The sequence below is a fragment of the Rhinoderma darwinii genome, chromosome 3 (genome assembly GCF_050947455.1).
Source record: "Rhinoderma darwinii isolate aRhiDar2 chromosome 3, aRhiDar2.hap1, whole genome shotgun sequence".
Lineage (NCBI taxonomy): Eukaryota > Metazoa > Chordata > Amphibia > Anura > Rhinodermatidae > Rhinoderma > Rhinoderma darwinii.
This window is the reverse complement of record NC_134689.1, coordinates 123,634,870-123,660,939: the sequence shown is the minus strand read 5'-3', so window position 1 is coordinate 123,660,939 and position 26,070 is coordinate 123,634,870. Positions and strand designations below refer to the sequence as shown.

General features: G+C 40.1%; 1 protein-coding gene across 1 annotated transcript in view; it reads right to left on the bottom strand.

Annotated features, from left to right (window-relative positions):
* Positions 1–2,185: 2,185 nt before the first annotated feature.
* The window catches only part of SLC41A2 (solute carrier family 41 member 2), a 76,818-nt gene continuing 52,933 nt past the window's right edge, over positions 2,186–26,070 (bottom strand). Inside the window, exons 9-11 of the mRNA XM_075856646.1 lie at positions 17,602–17,733; positions 16,721–16,869; positions 2,186–3,627 (exon numbers count right to left, since the gene is read on the bottom strand). Coding sequence (XP_075712761.1) covers positions 3,442–3,627; positions 16,721–16,869; positions 17,602–17,733 — 467 coding nt within the window. The 3' untranslated portion in view covers positions 2,186–3,441. The remainder of the gene's footprint in view (positions 3,628–16,720; positions 16,870–17,601; positions 17,734–26,070) is intronic.

Sequence of the window (26,070 nt, the reverse complement as noted above, 5' to 3'; positions counted from 1 at the left end):
CACTGTACTAATACCTCAGGGGCTCTTCAAATGCAACATGGCGCCTGAAAACCATTTCAACCAAATCTGCGCTCCAAAATCAAAATGGCGTTCCTTCCCTTCTGAGCCCTGCTGTGGGTCCAAACAACAGTTTATTACCACATATGGGGTATTGCCGTAATCGGGAGAAATTGCTTTACAAATGTTGGGGTGCTTTTTGTCCTTTATTCCTTGCAAAAATTCGAAATTTCTACGTTTTTCAGAAAAAAAAAGTATATTTTCATCTTCACAGACTAATTCCAATAAATGCAGCGAAAAACCTGTGGGGTCAAAATGCTAACTATACCGCTAGAAAAATTCCTTGAGGGGTATAGTTTCCAAAATGGGGTCACTTTTGGGGGGTTTCCACTGTTTAGGTCCCTCCAGGGCATTGCAAACATAACACGGCACCGAAAACCATTCCAGTAAAATCAGCACTCCAAAATCCAAATGGCGTTCCTTCCCTTCTGAGCCCTGCTGTGGGTCCAAACAACAGTTTATTACCACATATGGGGTATTGCCGTAATCGGGAGAAATTGCTTTACAAATGTTGGGGTGCTTTTTGTCCTTTATTCCTTGCAAAAATTCGAAATTTCTAAGTTTTTCAGAAAAAAAAGTATATTTTCATCTTCACAGACTAATTCCAATAAATGCAGCGAAAAACCTGTGGGGTCAAAATGCTAACTATACCGCTAGAAAAATTCCTTGAGGAGTATAGTTTCCAAAATGGGGTCACTTTTGGGGGGTTTCCACTGTTTAGGTCCCTCCAGGGCATTGCAAACATAACACGGCACCGAAAACCATTCCAGTAAAATCAGCACTCCAAAATCCAAATGGCGTTCCTTCCCTTCTGAGCCCTGCTGTGGGTCCAAACAACAGTTTATGACCACATATGGGGTATTGCCGTAATCGGGAGAAATTGCTTTACAAATGTTGGGGTGCTTTTTGTCCTTTATTCCTTGCAAAAATTCGAAATTTCTACGTTTTTCAGAAAAAAAAGTATATTTTCATCTTCACAGACTAATTGCAATAAATGCAGCGAAAAACCTGTGGGGTCAAAATGCTAACTATACCACTAGAAAAATTCCTTGAGGGGTATAGTTTCCAAAATGGGGTCATTTTTGGGGGGTTTCCACTGTTTAGGTCCCTCCAGGGCATTGCAAACATAACACGGCACCGAAAACCATTCCAGTAAAATCAGCACTCCAAAATCCAAATGGCGTTCCTTCCCTTCTGAGCCCTGCTGTGGGTCCAAACAACAGTTTATTACCACATATTGGGTATTGCCGTAATCGGGAGACATTGCTTTACAAATGTTAGGGTGCTTTTTGTCCTTTATTCCTTGCAAAAATTCGAAACTTCTACGTTTTTCCAGAAAAAAAGTAGATTTTCATTTTCACAGACTAACTCCAATAAACATAGCAAAATACCTGTGGGGTCAAAATGCTAACTATACCCCTAGATAAATTCCCTGAGGGGTGTAGTTTAAAAAATAGGGTCACTTTTGGGTGTTTCCACTGTTTTGACACCACAAGACCTTTTCAAACCTGACATAGTGCCTAAAATATATTCTAAAAAAAGCAGGCCCCAAAATCCACTAGGTGCTCCTTTGCTTCTGAGGCCTGTGTTTCAGTCCATTATCACACTAGGGCCACATGTGGGATATTTCTAAAAACTGCAGAATCTGGGCAATAAATATTGAGTTGCGTTTCTCAGGTAAAACCTTCTGTGGTACAGAAAAAAATGTATTACAAATGAATTTTGTAAAAAAAAATGAAATTTTCAAATTTCAGCTCTACTTTACTTCAATTCCTGTAAGACGCCTAAAGGGTTGAAACACTTTCTGAATGCTGTTTTGAATACTTTGAGGGGTGCAGTTTTCAAAATGGGGTGTTTTATGGGGGTTTCTAATATATAGGGCACTCAAAACCACTTCAGAACTGAACTGGCCCCTGTAAAAATAGCCTTTTGAAATTTTATTGAAAATTTGAGAAATTGCTGCTAAAGTTCTAAGCCTTGTAACGTCGTAGAAAAATAAAAGGATGTTAAAAAAACGATGCAAACATAAAGTAGACATATGGGAAATGTGAAATAGTAACTATTTTGTGTGGTATTACTATCTGTTTTACAAGCAGATAGATTTAAAATGTGAAAAATCATAATTTCTTCATATTTTCTCTAAATTTTGGTGTTTTTCACAAATAAGCAATAAATTTATCGACAAATTTTTTTCACTAACCTAAAGTACAATATGTCACGAGAAAACAATCTCAGAATCAATTGGATAGGTAAAAGCATTCCGGAGTTATTACCACATAAAGTGACACATGTCAGATTTGAAAAAATGGGTCTGGTCCTCAAGGCCAAAATGAGCTGGGTACTCAAGGGGTTACGATTTAGACTCCTTTATTAAACCCAGAGTTCTTATCTCAAGAAAAATTATTTCCTATGGCTTACTGTACACCATCCAATGATGGTACTATACCCTATACAAGGGAAACATAAATGTCATATCATTGGTTTATTCCCCCCCAAACATCTATTTGGAAATAAATTAAACTATAGCTGCTAGTACCGTACAAAGATGTATTTGTGCTAAATTACTAATATGCGATTTTTTTTAAACATCTGACCAAACTGGCACAAGTAATGATTTTTTACATTGAAAAAGTGGCACAGTCACAAACTAGTCAATACAATTCTCATTGCCCTATAAGGTAATTCTGTAGGAAATGTACAGCAGAAATCTAAAAGACGTCATTGGCAAATGGACCCATAATGTATGTGAATAGTTCTATATACAATACATGTTACTTAGAAATATATTATCTTTGTTGGATATCTAGTAAGTGAAATGCCATAACAAATATTTGGCAATCCTAGAATTGATGGAACAATGCCAGCTTGTATTCTTTAGTACACTGGCACACTATCATTAGATGTCATCTTTAAAGTTGACGATGGTTGCCAGATAATGGAAAAGTAATACAATAAATTACATAAAAATGTTAAGCTCAGAGTTGGCAATAACAAACGTACCATTATTATTAATGCTACTAAAATCAGTCAAAATGTTACATAAAAGAAAGAAAAAAATACGTATCAGGATAGAACCCACCTTGAGCCATGGAATAGTCTAAACACATGAATTCTCTCTGGAAATGAATAAAGCCATAAAACATGTACAAGTCAAATGTAAGGTGCATTTAGTAAAACACACAACCCCCTTCCCTGCTCTTGTTGATTAATATTACAGTTACAAATTACAGAAAATTTGTAGAAATTCAAGAATTTTCATCCTTAATAAAAACAGATGTCCTGTTCTGTGTAATTGGTTCATATGTAATTTGATATTTCATTGTCTTCTTTTCAAGGAATGATTATCTAGGCACACAACGAGGCTAGAAGTCCAAGATATACGTGCTAGTCACCAACATCACCATCTCGGTCTCCAATAAGCCAAAGGATATGGAAACTACTGGCAAGTAAAGCAGTTCCTAAAAGATCGCCCAAAGCAGTGAGATAAGGAATGGAGAAGCTGTCTGGATCCTTTCCTTTCCTCCAAATGTGATGAACCATCCAGTCTGCAATCCACAGCAGAGCAAATACCTGGAAGATAGAAGTCACTGAATGAAGAGAATATATGTGAATGTACGCAGTTTACCTGTGGAAAGACCCTGGATTAACGCACACAAGCCCTCCATTATTTCTAAGGGAGAGTCTAACAGGCGGCTTACTTTAGGTAAATGACTGCCTGTTTTGCCTCCACTTATAAAAACACCATTAAAAAGATTGTACAAACCTAAAATCACTCATACAAAATCCAAAATATGCAAATCGCTAGATTTCAGAAGGGAGTTAGTTTACAGGGAACACAAATTGTACATTACATGAAGCCTTAATGTTTTATTAAAAGTATTTATTTTTTATTTTTTTTAAATAAGAAGGTAAAATTGACCAAATTTAAAGAGGCTCTGTCACCAGATTTTGCAACCCCTATCTGCTATTGCAGCAGATCGGCGCTGCAATGTAGATTACAGTAACGTTTTTATTTTTTAAAAACGAGCATTTTTGGCCAAGTTATGACCATTTTTGTATTTATGCAAATGAGGCTTGCAAAAGTCCAACTGGGCGTGTTTAAAGTAAAAGTCCAACTGGGCGTGTATTATGTGCGTACATCGGGGCGTGTTTACTACTTTTACTAGCTGGGCGTTCTGATGAGAAGTATCATTCGCTAGTCAGGTCTTTCATGCTGAACCATTATTTATACGGAAGATATTCAGAGCAATAAAATTGTTTTATTAATTTGTAAGCTTCAAATTCAGTTCACTGTATCCATACAGCTCGATGTATGCAGTAGGTCCATGGAATTTGTTATCTTTATTTACATGTACTGATCTATAACACAATGTCCTAGCATCTCAGCCAAGGGAAATTCAGACGAAAAAAAAATCCAAGTAGGATTTAGGCAGTAGTAGATGTGCATAAGAGGTAGTGCAGCCAGAACGGTTATGTACAACATGCATATTTTGTTTTTCCTCTGCTGGTTTCTGTAAATCTACATTTTCTCTTTCCATTCCTGTAAAATTGATGGGCACGGCATACACAAGCTGCATCCCCCTCCTCCCGGTCTAGTATGTACCGTATCACTGGGCAGATTGTTGAGGTGACTCGGGAAGTTGCTGAATATTTAGGTTGATACAGATTTGACCATGGATTTCACTTTTCTTTTATACCCAGTTTTAAAGAACTTCTGAAATATCACATAGACATGTCAGAAGTAGTCAATGGTTAGGTCCTTGTGTGAAGACCCCCACTGGTCGCTAGACTGAGGGGCTGCTGTGCTTTTTTTTTTAAAGGGCTATTCCTGGGTGGCTCGTCTCACTTAGGGAAAAAAACAAAACAAAAAAAAGATTGGTCATTGACTAATGGACACTAATGCCTAGGGCTGGGCGATTATGGCCTAAATCAAAAGCACGATTAATTGAACAAGTAACCTCTATTACGAATAATAAATTTTTAGGTCGCAGCCCCTTTTACACGCCACATCTTTTTGCATGACACGCCATTGAATTAATATAGATCCTCTCAGCCTGCTGTATATAATATACCCCAACACTGCCCCTCACACAGTATAATGCTCCCATAGCTGCAGCTACGCAGTTTAATGCCCCCACGCAACCCTAATAGCGCCTAATAAAATACATACTCACCTAAGCTCGTTCCAACGACGTGCGAGGGAGATCCCTCTGCTGCTCTGGTCTGTGTGGCTCGGCATATATTTTCAGATTTCGCTGGACTTCCGCCATATACCGGCGTTTAAGGCACCCTATTGGTCCACGGTGTCCTCAATGCCCACCCCATTTACTTCTTGTTTAGCCTCAATGTCCACGTGCCGCGGCGAGCGGACAGTGCCCGTCCCAATGGTATATACAGGGTTGATGGCGGTTTTATACAGGAATAATGGGGGTTATATACAGGGATGATGGGGGGTCCCTGAATATTATCATCCCTGTATATTACCCTTATCATCCCTGTATACAGGGTTGATGGGGGTTACATACAGGAATGATGGGGGTAATATACATGAATGATGGGGGTAATATACAGGGACTCCCATCATCCCTGTATATACCAGTCCGCCCATCTGTATATAGGTCCTATCATCCATGTATATACCATTAGGGCGAGCACTGTCCGCTCTCCATGGCAGGCAGGAATTGAGGCTAATCAAGAAGTAAATGGGGCGGGTAATGAGGGGACTGTAGACCAATAAGCTGCCTGAAACGCCGGTTTATGGCAGAAGTGTAGCTGACTCTGAATACATGCGTGTGGAGCCGCTGATGGCTGAGCACAGACAGGCGAGAGGCAGTTTGTCTGCGCTGAACCGTGAGCGGCCAGCATTATACAATGAATAGTAGAGCAGGGAATTGATGGCCCCCTGCTCTCCGACAGGATTTAACTGTATCTGCATCCGCAAACCAGAAAAATTATAAAAATGTGCAAGATGACCTCCGTTACATGCGCTGAATTTCGATTAAGGTTTTTTTCTGATTAATTGCCCAACCTGGTCTTATCTCTTCAGGGGGACACAGCACTCTGCTATAATGAAAGGGCTACTGTTTTCTTCAATTGGGTCTCAGCACATAGACACCATTGATAATGTCTGACCAGTCTCTACGACATGTTAGGTCTTTCAAAACTATAGGTACACTTTAAAAAGATGCTGAGGAAAAAAAAGGACCGTGAACTTCGTATAAATTAGATTACAATCTATACAGCTCTCTAATATATTCGACTAACATATACCACGTGGCTGTCCATCCATCACATTAGCACAAGCCGCCTCTCAATAGACAGTATGCCTAGAAGTTTGATTCCTCCTCAACCCTGCGAGCAGATTATTGGAATACTCTAGAAAAAAAGGTAAACTTACAATAAATTTATATTATAGGGATGCTTATGCAATTCCATAATATATTAGTTCAGGTTCATTTCACGAGCGCAGTGTATGCTTTACCTTCCTTCAGCACATCCCAGTTGGGGTGAGAAAAAAGAAAGAGCAGTTTAAGGGAAACTTAATTTGTCGTTCTGGATTTCAGAATACCTAATGTATAATTTTATATTCAAGCTGCTGCTCAGTGAGAGACAAGGCTATGTTTGTGTCACTGCCTTGCAATAGAGCACAGTTCATGGGTGACAATTCTCTGCAGATACTGTGTTGTCACCAAAATGGACGTGAAATCAAAAATTGATGTGCATCTCCAGCACATTCAGACCTGGCAGCTTGGAAGACAGCGGCTTGATTCTGGGATAAGGAATTATTGGCTCGGTCAGGTCTCATATGCTACCCTAGGGCAGTATAAGATAGGAGAGACGTAAGAGGTAAAAAGCTGTTTAAATGCTGCCAGGACCTCTTAAAAGTGCCTGAGAGTCGGGCATCCCTCGCCCACACAGTGATTGACAGCTCTACCTTTATAAACAGTTAACAATCATTCAAGAAAAGCTGTCAATCATTGACGCTTATTCTCTACTACCATTTTCTACAGAATGATTTTGGAAGGCTTTTTCTATCCTGCTCTTGTTCTTTACCTTCTTATGTTGCAATTCTACTACAGAATCTGTCATCTGAACATCACATGCCGCTTAAAGCAGACGCACTTCACAAATCATAGACATCCTACTTCCTTATATCTACATTCTTATGTATTGCCTGAGCAGCATGACCGCTCCTCCGGCCTATATTTGGATACGGTTGTCTGAGCGGGTGGGTATGCTGGCAGTTGGGTGGCATGGACATAATACAGGCATGCAGAGGTGTACACAAGGGGGGTTAAAATCTCCCTCTTGTGCCCTCACTCCTCCTCGGGCTATTGTATAGACAGTAATACGGTCTGCTATCTGATGGTAAAAGGTGAACATTTCATTGGAGGTGTTTGCCTTTCACCAGCAGACGGCAGACAGCATTACATAGAGACAACAATCGGGTCAGAGAGGAAGGGTTTTATGTAATGTATGCACAAAACAAGTGTGTTTTTTGTGTGAACATTTTTTTATATCCCATTGAGGAATTATTTTACGTTTGCTTTAAACTTATAACCTACTAGCATACTCCTGTATGCTAATACATTATGATTTGTGTTACTATGTCAGAGGCTGCTGAAGGGGCAACATTTAGGGCTCCTTCACATGAGCGTAGCCTACCTCGTATGTGAAAAACTGCTGTTTTCCACGTCCGAGGTGGACCCGTGCGGGACAAGTTGCCACTGTTCCCCCTCAGATTACAGTCCATGTAGGGATGCATGACACGCAGTAAAATAGGACATGTCCTATTTTTCAACGGAGCGTTCACATGCTCCGTTGAAACAACGGTCGTGTGAACGGCCCCATTGAAATGCATGAGTCCGTGTGACGGCCGTTGTTTTAATGGCCGTCACACGGATGGGATTCATGCTAGTGTGCATGAGGCCTTAGTGTGCTCTAACACCAGGCCTAGTGGACTGCCTTGCCCTTTATAGACTGCACAGGGGTCCACTAGTCTCCAATTGTGTCACTGGGAAACCCGGTGAGCAGACTTAACTACGAGTCGTCTTTGATAATGCCCACATAATACCCAAAAGGTCACTTTTGATTGCAGCGATTAAAGGGTTAAATTACTGGGATAAGAAGTTCCTTCTATCCCTGCTATTAAAACAGGAGCTCTGCTGTCAGACAACTGAGCACCCGCTCTAGGGCAGTATGTGCAGAACGAATTCCGCAGCGCTGTAAAAACACAGCACTGCATGCCCTGTTAAAAAAGAGTATTGGCAGTCGTTAAGGGGTTAATTAGACCTACTAAGTTATGTTTTGATTTTGACTGGTTAGTGAGGTTTTGGGGGCTGAGGTTGGTCTACTCACTGTATTATTAGAATAGGTTTAAAGACCCCTGAAGGACCAGCAAAGGGGAAACTCACTTTGACTGGAGTGCACATTTGTATTCACTTTGTGGATGGGCAATGCACCTTCTAACCCACAGCGATTTACTTTGTTGTATAATAGGCGACCTCTATACTCATCTCAGGTATCATTGATAATTTCATGCCCCTCATTCATAGGAACTGTACCAACCTCTTGTTTTGGTTGCGATTGGCAACCTGCACCCTAGATTGTGTGTATTTTAGTCTATTTATATGATTAGGATTTAATTGAGGAGATTCAAAAAAAAAGTTAGATTTTAAAAATTTTCCTTTTCTTTTAGTGAAATAGATCTACATTCCTATATACTTTGTGTTTTAAATAAAATCCTGCTTTTATACGATGTCATCTTGTGGCACTGCATTGACACACAAGCCCTTCTTCATAGCTGGAGCCGAACTCATTATGCATGTGTTAAGGTGTGCTGACCGAAGTCCAAAGACATATTTAACTGCATGTTTACCTTGGAGAACCTTTTCAGCGACGCTGACTCCACTCTTTCTTCTCCCACTGACAAATTGAAGTCTATAAACTGCTATGCTATGTACAAGACACTGCAATATTTCATGATTACAGACCAACACTGTATGTGACATTCTGAAAATATATTACAGCACATCTGTCAAGAGACAAATGCACTTCAAATACAGAGATGGTGCCTACTATTTTAAATCTTTGTGACATGTTTAAAGTGATAAGTGGAACTGAACTTTAGTACCCTCGTACCCAGTTACATCGAACAGTCAAACGGACACAATCTTATTTAAGGGTTTCTCCACTTTGTGATCTGCTTATTGTCAATATCAACCCAAGTGATCAGCAGTAATCTGTGGGGGACCCTAGCAGGAAGCAGTTAATTTTCCTGTAGCGCCACCACAGGGGAAGTTTAGCAATTCACAGTGCCCACTCAAATTAATGAGCTGTCTGTGTAATGGAGGACAGGACAGGTCCTTCAGAGCAAGAGACACTCTTTGTAACCGCTCTCCACACTAGCCAAAAAATTAGGATCCTGAACACGGGACCCCCTCTATTAAAGAGGTTGTCCACTACCGGACAACTGATTAACTATGCTCCGGATAGGTAATCAGTATATCATCGGTGCGGGTCCGACACCTGAACCCCACACCGATCAGCTGCTCCGGTGGCCTGCGGGCACTGGATTTTTATGGCACATTATGCAATGTACAGAGCCGGAAGCAGTTGGCCCTCTACATTGCATAGAGGCTGTGCTGCAGAACTGTAGCTCTACTCCTATTCAATTCCGCTATTCCATGACCCGGAACCTATCTGCTTCCGGCATGGACGTCCTGTGTCTGGAGTCAGCCGGAGCGGCTTAACGGTGCGGGGTCCGGGTGTTGGACCCGCACCGATCATACACTGATAACCTATCCGGTGGCATCGCATATATTATAATGTACAGGATGGCATTTTCTCTCTCATAGGCCTTAATGCTCATGCTCACTAGCAGTATTTGGACCTGCAACACTTAGTGGATTTTTTTAATGCAGTAATTATGCCGATTATGTGAAGTTGTATCAGCCCATTTACATGTAGCTAAATAAAGGAGAATAAATATATATATATATATATATATATATATATATATATATATTTTTTTTTAAATAATGCATCTATATTGGGCTATATTAAACAACATCCTAAGAATCAGAGACCTCCCAGCAGTTGCACCCGCACCAATTTTCCCAATCTTATGACATATACCTGTTTACAAACACAGAATATTTTTAAAACTCACTGTCATTATCAAACTGTCCTTGCAAATATTCAATCAGTCTAGAAAAACACTAGAGAGATAAGTATGATTCAGGCTTGAAGGTTACACAGAGCTGGAAAATAAGGGGTTAAATGAGTTATGAGTTTTCTGTGAGATTAAAGAAGAAATCCCAAAAAGCTGAACTATGGCTTTGTCGTAGTTTCAGTCTACGTTGCGGCAGCCATTTGGTCACATGACCCCCAGTGGGACTGAATAAATCTTACATCGTCTTCTGTGTTGATAGTTAGTCAGTCTCTATTCATTCCTATGAGAGCCTCAAGGCGCGTCTTATGGGAATGAATAGAGCGACTGACTTCATGTCCACACAGAAGACGCTATAAGATTCAGATAGTGTGGTGCCACTAGTGGGGTGTAAAAGAATGTAGGTACCGATCACACGACTATTACCCAACAACAAAAGCACTAACAGTTTCCCCAAATGGCTTTTCATCAATCACGACAGTCACTTACTGCTAGGGCTTTAGAACATCAAGGTGTTTTGTTTTTTTCATAGTTCCCAACCAATTCCTGCTGACTCTTCTGGGCTGTAACTCCAAGTTCTTAAGCTCAACTACAATTGCTTCTCCTAAGGGCCGGTTTTACACAGAGTTTTTTGGCGCTGAATTTCATGCGAAAACCGCATCGGAATCATCGCCACAAAACACGCCCCACTGTTTTCAGTGGGAGGCAGTGGCATGCTCTTTCTACGAGTGGTTTCTGCCTCTGACCTCCCACTGAATTCAATGGGAGGCAGTGCTCATTTGCCCATGTTTTTTGTATTAGATTCAATGGCCGCAGGAAAAAAAACGCGGGGAAAAAAGCATCAAACGCTGGCAATTGAAAATCTGCCTCAAAATTACATAAGGAATTTTGAGGCACATTTTTGTCTGCCGGTCAAAAAACTCAGTGTGAACTAGACCTAATAATATTGATTAACAGTAACAAGCATAATTTTCAAAGGTGAAAGTCTTAGGCGGGATTCACACGACCGGGTCGTTCCAGAGCCCGAGTGTCGGCCGGAAAAATCGGCCATTTTGCCCGGCCGGTTTGAATTAAGTTTTGCATCCGTGCCGGGCCGATCTGGACAGTGACATCAGCGGCAACTCCTGAAGGGGAATCCCCATGTGTTCGGGGATTCCGCTTCAGGAGTTTCCCCTGATGTCACTGCCCAGATATGGACAGAGACATCAAGCGCTCTGTCCAGGAGCGGAATCCCCGAAAACACGGGGATTCCGCTCCTTCAAGGAGCTAAAGTGCGGCTAGCACATAGCAGAGTGGAGAGATACCTCCCCGCTCTGCTATAGTGGCGTCGCTACAGTAGTAGCAGCCGCAGCAGCAGCAGCTGCTAGCGGCGCCATCGAAGGTGTCCCCGGGCCAGGGTGCTTTTAAAACAAGCAGGGGAAGGGAGCCAGCGCAGCGCTCCCTTCCACCTGCTGTACACCCCGGCCTGGCCACACAGTGTACAGCGATGGCATCCGTCCGAATGGCATCAACTCCTCCTCCTCACAAGCACTCTGCGCTGTGAGGAGGAGGAGATAGAGCGCAAGCGCCGGAAAACCCAGCCATCACTCGGGACACATTCCGGTGATGGCCGTGTAATACCCGGCCCCATAGACTTCTATGGGAGCCGTGCGGCCGGGTACCCGGCCGAAGATAGAGCATGTCCTATTTTTTCACGGCCGGTTTTCCCGGCCGTCAAAAAATCGGTCGTGTGAATAGCCCCATTAGGGGTCTATTATTCCTAATGCAGCCGGGTGATTTATGAACGGCCGGCACCCGGCCGGGAAACCCCGCCGTGTGAATGAGGCCTTAATTACAAAATAAGAAAATTAAGAATGAAGCTAGAAATGCCAGCTGACACCTAAGGTACATTTACATGGCCCGACGAGGGCTGCGTAAACCAGCGCTGATCAACTAGACAGCTCGTTGATCGGTGCTCGTTTGCTCCTTTCACAAGGAACAATCATCAGTAATGTATGGGGACGAGCGCTCGTTACCCCGATGACTCGCCCCCTTGCATTTCTATAATTTTAGCAGAACATCTCCCTGTTTGCAGCCGACAGCCATAATATTTTAGGCTGCGTAAACAATAAAGCCGATGAATGAGCGTTTGCTCGTTCATTGGCTGATCTTTGCCTTGTTTACACAGGGCAAGTATCAGGAACAAGCATTTTGTGAACGCCCGATAATTGGCCGGTGTAAAAGGGCCCTTAGCTCAAAGATCATTTGCGATCAATGTGGAGATCCAAGATGTTGGAATAGAAAGTGCACTAGAACAAGGAATAATGGCTTGTTTCTATTCTAGAACACACTGTAAATCATCTTTAGAACACATATAGCATTAGCTACAAAAATACAATACAATCAATGCCATACACTCTGTACACTCTGTAGCTCCGATAATCCGCGAAGACGAGTAAAGCCACAATTCTAAAAACGTAACCTGCGCGTTATTGATGTCACTTTGTAAAATGTGGAATTTAATATTGATTGATGCAGCCTGACAAAGTTCAGCAGCCATCTGTAACAAGACTGAGGACCTTTCATAGAGCAAAGAGCCTTCTAGGGGATTGGCATGCAGCTTACCTAGGGATCATGATAGTCCAGATGAAATTTAGAGCTTCCACTGCTAGACGTTTCAATGTATGTCCTCTGGTGATCTTTATAGTATGCCTGCCATATAACTTGTGTTCTACAGTATATAGATTCAATCAAAAAAAGAGTAAGCTGCTTTGAAGACAATTGATAGAATAGGAATATTTACCACCAGTTTGTTGTGCTTTACTGACCGACCGCAGTGTTAGCCCCTTAGTGACCACCAATACGTCTTTTCATGGCGGTCACTAAGGGGCCTTAGGCTAGACCGTCGCCTTTTCACGGTGGCCCAGTCTAAGCCCTGCACGGGTGTCCCGTGCAGGCTGGAGCCGGGGCTCTGCTGTCTAAAGACAGAAGTTTTAGATGTATATCTCCCGGCAACAAACGCGCACGCACGCACACACGCAAATCTGGTGCTCAGACTATCATTAATATAGACAAAACAGATAAAAACAAGGACATTTATTCAAAAACACCGAAAAAGGCCATACTTACAAATACAAACTTATCATTAATATATAATACCCAAGCCCCATTCCTTATTTATCTACAGTCTATATTGGAGATACATCTTTGTTCATTAGAAGTAAATATACTACTATGACATATAGCACTGTATCTTCTCGGTCTTATCCAGATAAGATTCACTAAACGTACAAGCTTGTTACCACTGCCATATCCGTTAGATAACGTTGGCTTATCCCAACCTCTAAAGATTAATAAATCCAAATAAATATATATATATTTTATGCTCGAAGGGAATGGTACCACAAAGGGCGGGAATATGACACCAATTTTGCATTATTTATATATATATATATATATATATATATATATAAAAAAAAAGGAGAGAGAAGTATTTTTCTGCAAGATGATCCACAGTGCTGAAGCCCATGCATATGGAATAGACCGCTAAACAAGTGCGGTCACATTTATACACTATAAAGGTTGCTTTCCCAGAGAAAAGGAACTAAAACATTGAATAATAAACAAGATAAAAGGGCACATCAGCCCAGGTGCGTCTTATGAATAATAAAGCATACAAGTCTGTAAGGACCAATATAAGTGGTACAGTACTTAGCGGGCCCACGTGAAGCATCTGTAGCCTCTGTATCATTACTGCCATTCTTCTTTTTTCTATGGAAAGCACTTTGTTTTCTGGTTAAAAACCATTGAAAAATTAAAAAAAATAAAGTGTCTCGCTCCTGACACGAATAAGCTAAATGGCTTTAATATCCCGCCCAGCTCAAAGCCTTTCTTGCTATAATTCAGTGGTTTTTTTTTAAATGCAAAATATCTAAATTGTGTCTGGATCAGATTTTAACAGTTCTACACTCTGATTCTTTTCCATAAGGTTACACGTATTTAGTCACCTTAAAAATCAAGGTACAATCTTCATTATGATTTCCAAATTGTTTTTTTTTCATTTTTAGATTATATGTATATTTTTTTTAAAACAAATATATAGAACATTTGTACATAGTAAGAATAATACAAAACTACAAAATAAAGGTAGATGGGATATGTACATAACAAAATTCTTCATTTATTAACCTGGCTGCTATACCTTTGACAAGCCTCAAAACAAGATTGACTGTATTGTTAGCAAAAATACTACAGTGGACATTAGGCTCTGTTCACACTAACATAAAAGCTTTAATTTATTACATACCATGATGCTGTGACATGTCTGTTTTAGTACATACTTGCAGTCTCCATAATATATCAACTCTAGAGCATCTTTTCTTAGAACTCCGTATTGTGCCAGCCCTCTGTTATTCCTCCTTGAAATTTGTGATTAAAATCGACAAATGCATGCTATTATTTCCCTTGACAATAGGGCATATCACTGCACAATGACACTACCAAGTCAGTGCGGACAGTGACAGCACGATTATCTAGGGTAATGGTAATACCTAGTTTTCAGTTTATTTATACATTTCCATGTTGAATGAATGAGAAACAAAACAACGCAGAGTTCTAAGAAAAAATGTTCCAGCATTGTTAGTTTAATGGGGAATGCAAGTATTTAATTAACAGACGTGGGAAAATAGACCTCAGCACCACTTGTTATTTCTTCTGCGCAAAAGCTTTGTAACGTTTGTCTAAAAACACGGCAGTAAAAGTAAAACCCGCTGAAAAAAAGGGTGCCCTTGTAGTCTAGGACAGGGATAATTATATAACTAAAGGTATTGAATTATTGGTCTGTTCCTGAGGGCTATGCATTACTTGATTGTGACCCAAAATTTTATATCCGGGAACAAATCAACCAGATAGTTGAACAAGCACATGCCGATTAGATTATGGAGGATGATTTGAAATGCTTCTTTGTACCACAGAATCCAATTACCCTTGTCCTGTATACACCAATACACCACCTAATTTAAAAAAAACAACAAACAAAAAAAACAAAACCGTGAATGACCTATAGTAGCAGGCACAGACTCTGTTTAGTCCAGTTTCATGCTCTAAAGATCAGGTACTAAGGGGCTATGCTATTCTGCAAAGTTTTTTTTTTGTCCAGGTTGAAAAATATAAACATCACTGAACAAAGCTGGTTGGTATCATTTGATGTAAGCAGTCTCTACACATTAATGGAAAATGAGGCCAGAATTAAAACAGTGATTCTTACACTTAATGAGGTTGGTTTGCCCCATGCGGTAGTCAAGTTTGTGATCCGCCTACTTAACTATGGCGTAGAACCACTAGATTTCCCATTTAGGGATTGATTTTATGCTCGAAGGGAATGGTACCACAAAGGGCGGGAATATGACACCAATTTTGCATAATATATATAGAAATAAGTATTTGATCCCTTGCTGATTTTGTAAGTTTGCCCACTGTCAAAGTCATGAACAGTCTAGAATTTTTAGGCTAGGTTAATTTTACCAGTGAGAGATAGATTATATATAAAAAAAAAACAAACAGAAAATCACATAGTCAAAATTATATATATTTATTTGCATTGTGCACAGAGAAATAAGTATTTGATCCCCTACCAACCATTAAGAGTTCAGCCTCCTCCAGACCAGTTACACGCTTCAAATCAACTTGGTGCCTGCATTAAAGACAGCTGTCTAAACTAATATCGATCTCACCCGGTTGAGCAGGGACGCTCCCAGCCCTCAGCTACCTCTAGCAGCTGAGAGCAGGGAGATCTGACAGTTCCCTGCTCTGTTTACTTATTCCGATGCCGCGACGTAAAAAGGCTATGACATCGGAATAAGGCCCGTTAGTGACCGACGTAAAAACACGATGGGCCGGTCACTAACGGGTTCAACTAGGGAACCAGTGTGTACAAAAGTGTACCTATATTTGTTTACATATTCAAGTCCATATAGTGGTCTGCAAAAAAAAACCACAAAAAACAAAACAGCACCAGCCTGTAGTTGCAGTTCCTGATAACCTCTTGGCAATAACCAGTAATACTAAATGACATCTATGACAGTATCCATAGAGGATTTCTGCATACAAAACCCCATTGACACGCTACATTAAGAAAATAAAATAAATGCAAGGGGATTTTAGGGCATGCAGATTTCCAAAGCTAATGCATTGCAAAGGGTCAAATCCACTGCAAAATCCACCTATAAAAGATGTATTTCACCACAGATTGACTGATTATTTGTGGCAAAGCCTGCAGCAGAAAATATTTGCCACTTCTGAACTTAGCCGAAATCAATTAAATAGATATTATCAGAAACAAACCTGTATCTGTTATTGCAAGTTACGGGGGCCACTCGGAAGAAGTGAGAGGGTTGGTTGTGCAGTGTAATAACAGACACACATACTCTGATATGTCCCATTAAGTAAACAGAAGATTCGAGAAGCGACACAGGACACTTTACCGCCAAAACACTGCAATGTCACATTTCCTACCTGTAGGAGAGCTGCCAGTAAATAAGTCAATATAAAGATGGGCGTCAGGGATGTGTGGCCGCTCTTCATTAAATAGATGGTGTATAAAAAAATTAAGTGTCCAGGGATGACAAGGGAGAGAAGAACTTGTGCCGATTTCTTATTCACCCCTGTGAAAAGAAAATTAATTGCATTTACAAATCTGCAGGTCATAAAGTCATTAATGTAACAAAATCCTGCTTAAATTTAGTTTAGAGTGCTCTGGACCTCAGACTGGGCCGAAGGGTCACCTTCCAACGAGACAATGACCCTAAGCACACAGCCAACACAACACAGGAGTGGTTTAGGGACAAATCTGTGAATGTCCTTGAGTGGCCCAGCCAGAGCCCTGACTTGAACCCAATCGAACATCTCTGGAGACCTGAAAATGTCTGTCCACCGGCAGTCCCATCCAACCTGACAGAGCTTGAGAGGATCTGCAGAGAAGAATGGGAGAAAATCTACAAATCCAGGTGTGCAAACCTTGTGGCATCATACCCAAGAAGACTGGAGGCTGTTCTCACTGCCAAAGGTGCTTCAACTAAGTACTGAGTAAGGGGTCTGAATACTTATGTTCATGCGAAATTTGAGTTATTCATTTTTGTTAAATTTGCAAAAATTTCTAAAATTATTTTTTCACTTTATCATTATGGGGTATTGAGTGCAAAGTGGAGAAAAATTTGAATACTTTTTATATTAGCATAAGGGTCTGAAGACTTTCCAAATGCACTGTATATACAGTGTTTTCATCACAAATGTCATCAAAAAGGAGATATATATACCTAGTCGTCGTCATCGTCCCACTGATCAAGAAAAATAATAAAATTAAGAAAAACAAAAGAAAGAAGTCATTTTCAGTTTACCTGTTCCACAAAAGGTCTTGCAAGGGTGGAAGCAGCCTGTGGTATCATCAGGTAACTCTCCAGGAATGCTGTGTAAATGCAAATACGTGGAAATTCTGCTGGCCTGTATGGCTACCAAATTTCCTCCAATACCTACGGAGATTAGAAAGAGACTAATAAATCATAGTAAATAGATTTTATACAGTAATCATATCTTTCACCTTTAACATATGGTGCTAAAAGAAACCAAACGCAGACCCCAATAGTGAATGATCACTTTTGTAGAATCTTTAGAACATTGCGCATTTTTTTAAAAAATTCTCACACAGTACAAAATAAAAAATTGCCAAAAAGTACAAACATACACGGTGTCTAAGAGACGGTACCGCCACACAGCAGGGGAGTAACTACTGCTACAAGGCCCGGTAGCAGCCAACAACCTGGAAAAGGCACGCCATCAAATCTGCAGCCCCCAAACCCCATTCAGAGGATGTAATAAAGAGAAGACGTTAAATCTGCTGTACTGTGCAGCATGAGCTACATGGAAGAGGACGATATTACGTAAACCAGTCTGGTCCAGTAGAATTACGAGCACAGGCAAAATGACACCGGAAGATTCTAATGCCTGTACAGGTGGACCGCCGCTCATGATATCATGGCGTTGAAGGGACATTAACACGTTGTGCTTTTTCCATTGTGGCCAGTGCACATTATTGGACAACTGTTTCTTTGCTCATTACATCCATATGTTATGTTTCATCTGAATTGCCGGTGGTATGTTACGAAAGAATCCAGTTGGCTTCAAACAATATTTGAAGCCTCTTCCCTTTAATCCTCAGTGCAAAGCATCCTGTTATGTATGTACAGATGATAGCGGGTGCCCTCCTTTTGATGCTGAAAGCATCCTTTTTCTCAGTTGTTGTTATCCTAAGCTTTTTATCCTTTTCCATATAGGTCATCTGCCAACGCTGGGTTTAGATCATGAGTAGCCTAAATAAGTAGGCTGGCAGTCTGCCACGGAGCCAGGCTTAACATATTGCTGAACAGGAGACAGTACAGCAGCAGCAAGACTAGTGGCTGCAGACAGGTCAATAATTTGTACTGTCTGGTGTATTGTCTCATTGTGTCACTGGTAGCATTTTACACCTGTTTTATTGTACTGGGAAATTTAGCTTTGATGTATTCACGCTAATTCACTGGAGTGATCTAATAAAGATGTAAACAAGAAAGCTCTACATTTTTTATATCAGCGAAATGGAGTTACAATAACATACAAAAGTTAAAAGATCGTTATTTGTGATAAAAAAAAAAATTTGCTAAATATTTCTTCTGCCAATCCTTTATTAGATCAGAAAATTGATAAATGTTTTTTTTAAGAACAACAGACATACTCCTGCAGATAAAAACATATAGGAGATGCAATTGCATCTACTAAACAGTCATAAAAGAAGCCAATAAATTAGCAGCACAACATGTAGCGCATGAAAAATAAAAACAGCATGCTCCGTTTGTCAATGAGCAGTTTTGGGCATAGGGAACCTGTGGTCACATGACACCCTCAGACTTGTTTAAAGCACTTCATAGTATGGACAAGTCTGAAGGGCATGAAATCATCTCAGCAACTAATATGTGGAGCGCCATCTGCATACCGTGCACATAAAAATCTTTGTACGCCAGTAACTAGTGCAGCTTTATTAGGGCATCTTATGACACCTGCTCTTTGTTACTTGTCCACATAACATGATATAAAGGTGTTGTCCCAATTGTACAACGGCTTTCCAAAATGAAGCCATCCCAGGCATGAGCTGATCATCGTGGGTCTCTTTGCTCTGATGGTGCGGGCAGCCACTGCAGTGGAAATGTGGTATTACACGGCACCCATTTAGATTTATGTAAATATGTAATGACAGGCCATCAATATCTAAATGAGGGGGGGGGGGGGTTATAACCTCAAAAGACCCCTTCTGATTAACACGATGAAGGGACTGTGGCACTCCTGTGCGTGCCACAGCCTTGATTGTTCTCATTCGCTGCGGTCCTAGTGTCGACTCTGTTTAAAGTTTTAACATTATGTACTAGGAAAAAAAATAACAGATATATGTAAAGCACTTCCAGTACACCCTATACAGTCAACTTCTATACAGACAGGTAAAGTTCTTCTGTAGCAGAAGTAATGTGAACAGAAAACAAAGTAATATATACAGAATCAAAATAGAATTTTGAAAGTGCAAAAAATGTAAATTACAACAGCCATTAACATGTAGAAAATTGGAGATTCACATCACATTGTTCTTTATGAAACTACATGGTGCGAATAAGAAACGTTTATATGAAAAAATCCAACCCTGCTACATCTGTGTATGAACAGGGGCTGACTGCTATAGGCAGCACGGTGGCTCAGTGGTTAGCATTATTTGACTTGCAGCGCTGGGGTCCTGGGTTCAAATCAAACATCTGCATGGAGTTTGTATGTTCTCCCAGTGTTTGCGTGGGTTTCCTCCGGGTACTCCGGTATCCTCCCACACCCCAAAAACATACTGATCGGGAACTTAGATTGTGAGCCCCAATGGGTACAGTAAGGGTGGACCTTTGTACAGTGCTGTAGAATATTTTGGTGCTATATAAGTAACAGAAATAAATAAATATACGTTGTATCTTGCCAACCGCAGAAAAAAAAAAGAAGTTAGGTGTTAAATTACAGATGGAGTTGGACTAGAACCTGCATTTCTTACCATAAGTACTATCTTCTTGAGCCACTCAAGAGGTTTGCGGAAAGTCAAACATTTCAGACTGACATAAGGGACCAGAACAGATGCTGCTTTGATGCCCTGACATTCACTTCGTCACAGAGTTACTTGAAGATCAAATGCGGATGACCCGAGAATTGCTCCAGACAGATACAACACATATCATGGAATGATCCTTGGGAAGTGTATCTATTTTAAGATAAAGTATTCATAGACTTCTGAAGTCACATTTATTAAAGAACTATTCAAGGTGATCCCCATAGATGCAGCTATGGTTGTAACTTTCATTACGGATTATAATCACATGTTATTTTGATTCCTTTTCATTCGATTATTTAAATTGATGTTCTTAACCCCTGCCCGTCGTAAACAACTTTCAGATTTTCATTTCTTCCTCCCCACATTCCAGAAGCCATAACGTCTTTATTTTTCCGTCGATATAGTACTATAAGGGCTTGATTTTTGTGGGACGAGTTGTAGTTTTTTGTAGCACCATTTATTTTGGCGTATAATGTACTAGGAAACGGGCAAAAATTATTTGTGGAGTAGAAAATGAAAAAAACTGCGATTCCTCCATGGTTTTTTGCGCGCCGTTTTTACAGAATTCACTGTGCAATTAAAACAACATGTTAACTTTATTCTGTGGGCAATACGATTACGGCGATACCAAATATATATCGTTTTTTCTATGTTTTACTACTTGTGTAAAAAAGAAAATTAATTTTGCGTCGCCAAATTCCGAGAGCCATAAGTTTTTTGTTTTTCCATCGATTAAGTGGTATGAGGGCTTATTTTTTGTGGGATAAGCTGTGGTTTTTAATAATACCATTTTGGGGTACATGCGACGGTTTGATCACTTTTTATTTCATTCTTTGTGGGAGATTAGGTGACCAAAAAACAGACAGACAATTTTTTTTCTTTTTTTTACGGCGTTCACCGTGCGGGTTAAATAATGATATATTGTAATAGTTCAGACTTTTACAGACACGGCGATACCAATTCTGTTTATTTATTTATTTTCTTACTATGCTCTAGGGGGAGAATGGGAAAAGGTTTTTTTTTTAGAACTTTTAATTATTTTTTTTGACACAAAAAAAAAAAAAAAACTTTCTTTAACTCATTTTTACTTTTTTTTATTAGTCCCCCTAGAGGACTTCAACCAGCGATTGTTAGATCGCTTGCACGATATACTGCAATACTAATGTATTGCAGTATATCGTGATTCTGACAGGCACCTATTAAACCCTGCCGGAGGCAAGGCTTAATAGGTGTACAAAGATGGCGGACCTGGGGACCTTCATTGAACCCCCAGGCAGCCATAGCAACCATCGCCCCCCCCCCCCGCGATTGCATTGCGGAGGGTGCGATGAGCTGTTAGAGGGGGTCGCCCCCTCTTTCTGACGATTTAAATGCTGCGGTCGGTATTGACCGCAGCATTTAACGAGTTAAACTAGCGGGATCGCGCTCGAGCGCGATGCCGCTAGTTACTCTGAAGTGTCGGCTGTAACATACAGCTGACACCGGCATCGTATGGAGCGAGCTCACTGCGTGAGCCCGCTTCATACTTCCCCTACCAGACTTTGGCGTATGGATATGTCAAACGTCGGGAAGGGGTTAAAGAGGCTCTTTCACTAGTTTAGTAATACCATATCTCTTAGCTAATCTAATAGGCGCTGAGATAATGCTAGTGAAATTGTGTCCCAAAACATTTTATTATTTTAAAAGTTATGAGCCTTTTTCTAAATATGCAAATGAGTTTATACTAGACAAGATGGTGTCAATACCAGCGATTCTCCAAAGGTGGAGCTATATCACAACCCCTGACGCTGTCCTATCAGCATGAAGCTGCTTCACACAGTGTGAGAGACTGAGGCTGGAGGGAAGGGGGAACACTTCAAATAGCCATATCTTGGGCTGTGGACCACCTAGAACAGCGGTTCTGGTGTCACATGAAAAAGTAGATTTAGCTGTGAAACAACCGGAGAAAACACAGTCGGGAATGGAAGCTGTATACTATATGATCAGGCTGTGTTACTGGGCAGGGAAGGGGGGAGTAGCTGTATGCTGATTGGACAGCGTCATACAGAAAACATTATACCAAGTGTGAAAAGAAAGTCACCTCCTATTTGGCTATTAGAGCCATATTAACATATTTAGGAAACTGCACATAACTTTGCAAATAAACGTTTTTGAAATCACCCTGTAGTTATCAGCATTATAGCGCCTCTTAGATTAGTTAGGACATAGGGAATTAATAAACTAGTGACAGATCCTTTTTAAGACTTCTCATAACTCATTGAACTGCAGAAGTTTTTAACACCCCTTATCTAGTCTGAACCTATGGCACTGCTCATCTGATGCTTTAAGGTTCATAAACAGAATGTCAGAACTACAGTAAAAACTGACACATAAGCAGAGCAGCCGAATAAAAGAGGTCACATAAGGACAAATCAATTACTTATATTTACATTTACTTTTTGTTTACTTTCAACAAAAATGTTCATTATATAAGAGCTACTAATGTAATCTGTAACCGGGGTTATATAGGTTTAGAAAAACATGGCTGCTTTCTTCCGTTAACAGCGCCACTCTTGTACATGTGTTGTGCATAGGCTGCAATACCGGACACAACCCATGGACAATTGTAGGGTTATATCTGGAAGAAAGCAGCCATGCTCTTAGAATCTCAAACTACCCCTGGAGAGGTGGCAATTTTTCGCCCTCTATACGGTGTCACGTCAGCTCTCACATGACATCTGGGTGGGATTGGGCAGTGCTACTGAAAATTTAAAACACGGTCATTATAATTTGCGGTGTTTACCAGCAACACATGTAAATGTTGCTTAATAAGCGCCTACTAAATGCAAACTACAGCAAACAAGGTTTAGTCACACACTTGAGCAAACAGACATGTTCCTACTATTACCTACTAAACTCAAAATGAAACACTTCTCCTCATGTTCCTCTAGAATGGATCAGGAGCCAATTATTTTAAGTATAGAACGGAATATTGACTCTGAATGTTGGGTTCACATGGAGCAGAAGAGCGGAGCCTGTCAACGCACAAATCTCTGAGACGGGTCACTCACACCTCGGCCCGGTAGGATAACGGTGTGTGAAGGAAGCGCTTTGTCAGCTCAAAATGACAGCCTGTAAATCTCACTGTCTGAGCATAAACAGTTTAAATGTTATCTTATGATGTGATATTTCATTTTATAAAGAGCATTTCGAGCAGCTTTAGATCACCTCAATCTGTTTTTATCGTACTAAAGAGCATTTTTTGTTATAATAAAAACGTGTTTCTTTTTGTTTGTTTTTTACACGTGCTTTTGTTGTCTTTAGTCGTGGTTTTAGTCCAACCATTTCTTAATTCTAGCTGCCACTTCAGTTCTGGCAGTACCCTGGCTGACAAATATGCCGTTATGCAGCGATACATCTCTAGCTCCAGTATCTATACATAACTAGGGCATGCAAGACTCAAGTAAAGATGGGTTTTTAACACTCATGGGAGACCAGATTTACGGTGTTTTGTTTTTTTTTTAAACTCCATAAGGATCAGAGTAACCGGTTTTTTTTTGTTCCACATCTGTGTTTTTTTTTATGCCCTTTCTATATTAATATTTTGTTTCTTGCTTTATTGAGGTTCAGTATATAGGTGACGGATATTTTAAACAGATGCCTAAGTGCAAGCTTACACAGGAGGATACGCTGGGTAAAAGGTACACAGCGTATCTGCCCTGGCGGCTGCAGGGAATTCCGTCCGATAAACTGTACCAAATTGTGGTGAAGTTTTTTGTCTGGAATGTCCACTGCGAAAAACAGAAGAGAAAAAAAAACTTACTCTCGTCCTGCAGACCGGCCTCCTGGGATGACGTTTCATCCCATGTGACCGCTACAGCCAGTGATTGGCTGCAGCGGTCACATGGGATGAAACGTCATCCCAGGAGTGCAGCCTGGATAAATAAGTACAGAATTCTGGATAAGATTTTTTTTTTTCCCTGAGATTGCGATTTTTTGCAGTGGAAACACAGCTTTTCTGCTGCAAAAATTGCAACATCTGCTATTTCTTGCAGTTTTTACCTCCCGCATTGAATTCAATGGGGAAAACCTGCAACAACAAAAAAAGCATTGATTATGCAAATACAATTGACATGATGCAGGTTAAAAAATATTGCACCGCAGGTTAATTTCTGAATGTTTTTTTGCGCTCATCATTTACGCAGCGTGTAAGGCTTCTTTCACACTACCGTTAGTATACGTTTACCTCCTTTCCTTCAGAGGAAAAGGGGATCGAAAGACTAAAAAGCAACGGTTCCGTTGGAATTACCATGGAATACAAAGGTAATTCTTTTATGTCAATTGCTTTCTGTTTGTCGCCGTTTGCTAGGTTTCTGTTTTTTTTTCACGGAAGCAAAAGTTCTGCAGACTGGGCTGCGTAAAAAAACAAACAAAAAAAAAAAACAGAAACCTGGCGAACAGAGACAAACAGAAAGCAACTGACAGAAAAGAAATCAATGGTAATTCTAACAGAACCGTTTCTTTCCATTTAGTCTTTCGATCCTCTCTTCCTCTGACGGAGGAGAGGTAAAACGTATACTAACGCTAGTGTGAACTTAGCCTTAATGAGTTTTGTTTAAATCTCATCCACCCTGCTGCTACCATATTACGCAGCAGTGTTAACGCTACGCATGTACTTACCCTAATAGTGGCATTAGTCATCCATAAAATATAAATTGTATCCATTTAACAGATATGTCATGACCCCAGTTCATGATGTATTCGTTTAGCAGATGCCATTAAAGTCTACGGTGACGGATAATACTGTCAGGACATCCGCCAAGGCCTAAGTTCACCATGTACGTTGGGAGCTTTTCCCAGGGATTACCTCAAATGTAGACCATTTAACATGATGTGAACTAGGTCTTAATAGCTCGGTTTGTGGCCTACGTCAGATCAATACCAAAAAGATATTAGAATATGAAAAAAATAAAAAAAAAATATATATATATATATATATATATATATATATATATATATATATACACATATACACACACATATACATATACACACACACACACACACACATATATATATACACATACATATTTATTTTTTTATTGGAAGAAAACCTGGCATTTCTTCCAAAATACTATAGTTGAACCCTACCTGAGCACCCTTCTATACTGAGTGCCGTGGTTTCTTCGAGTAAATATATATATATATATATATATATATATATATATATATATATATATATATATATATAGACACACACACATGCATACATACATATACATACTGTCAAAAAGCCTATATAGCAGTATCCATTTTTATACTGTTTCTATTACATACGTTTGCTTCCCTTTTTTTGCAGAATAGTTTCAGATTCTGAATGAATAAGCCAGTTAACCAGCCCTCAAGTAAAACATTGAACAGACTGATTTTTTTTTCTCTTTCTTTCTTTGATAACCTGATTTGCTTTCTACAGCACAATAATCACAGTGCATGGCAAGGAGCTGATGGTTATGAAAATTCCCTCACCAGCTGTGACACAAATGTTATCTTTATGCGTGCGGGTGAGGGGCTTGTAAATTATTTGTGGTAGCTCTTTGAGAAATTCAGTTCTTTCACAGGCACATACTGTATTAACAGTACTTGAATAAACACATAAGTGGTAAGTGGGGACCACTTCATATACCTGCGTGCAATTCATACATAAAGCAACACATTATTTTAGTAA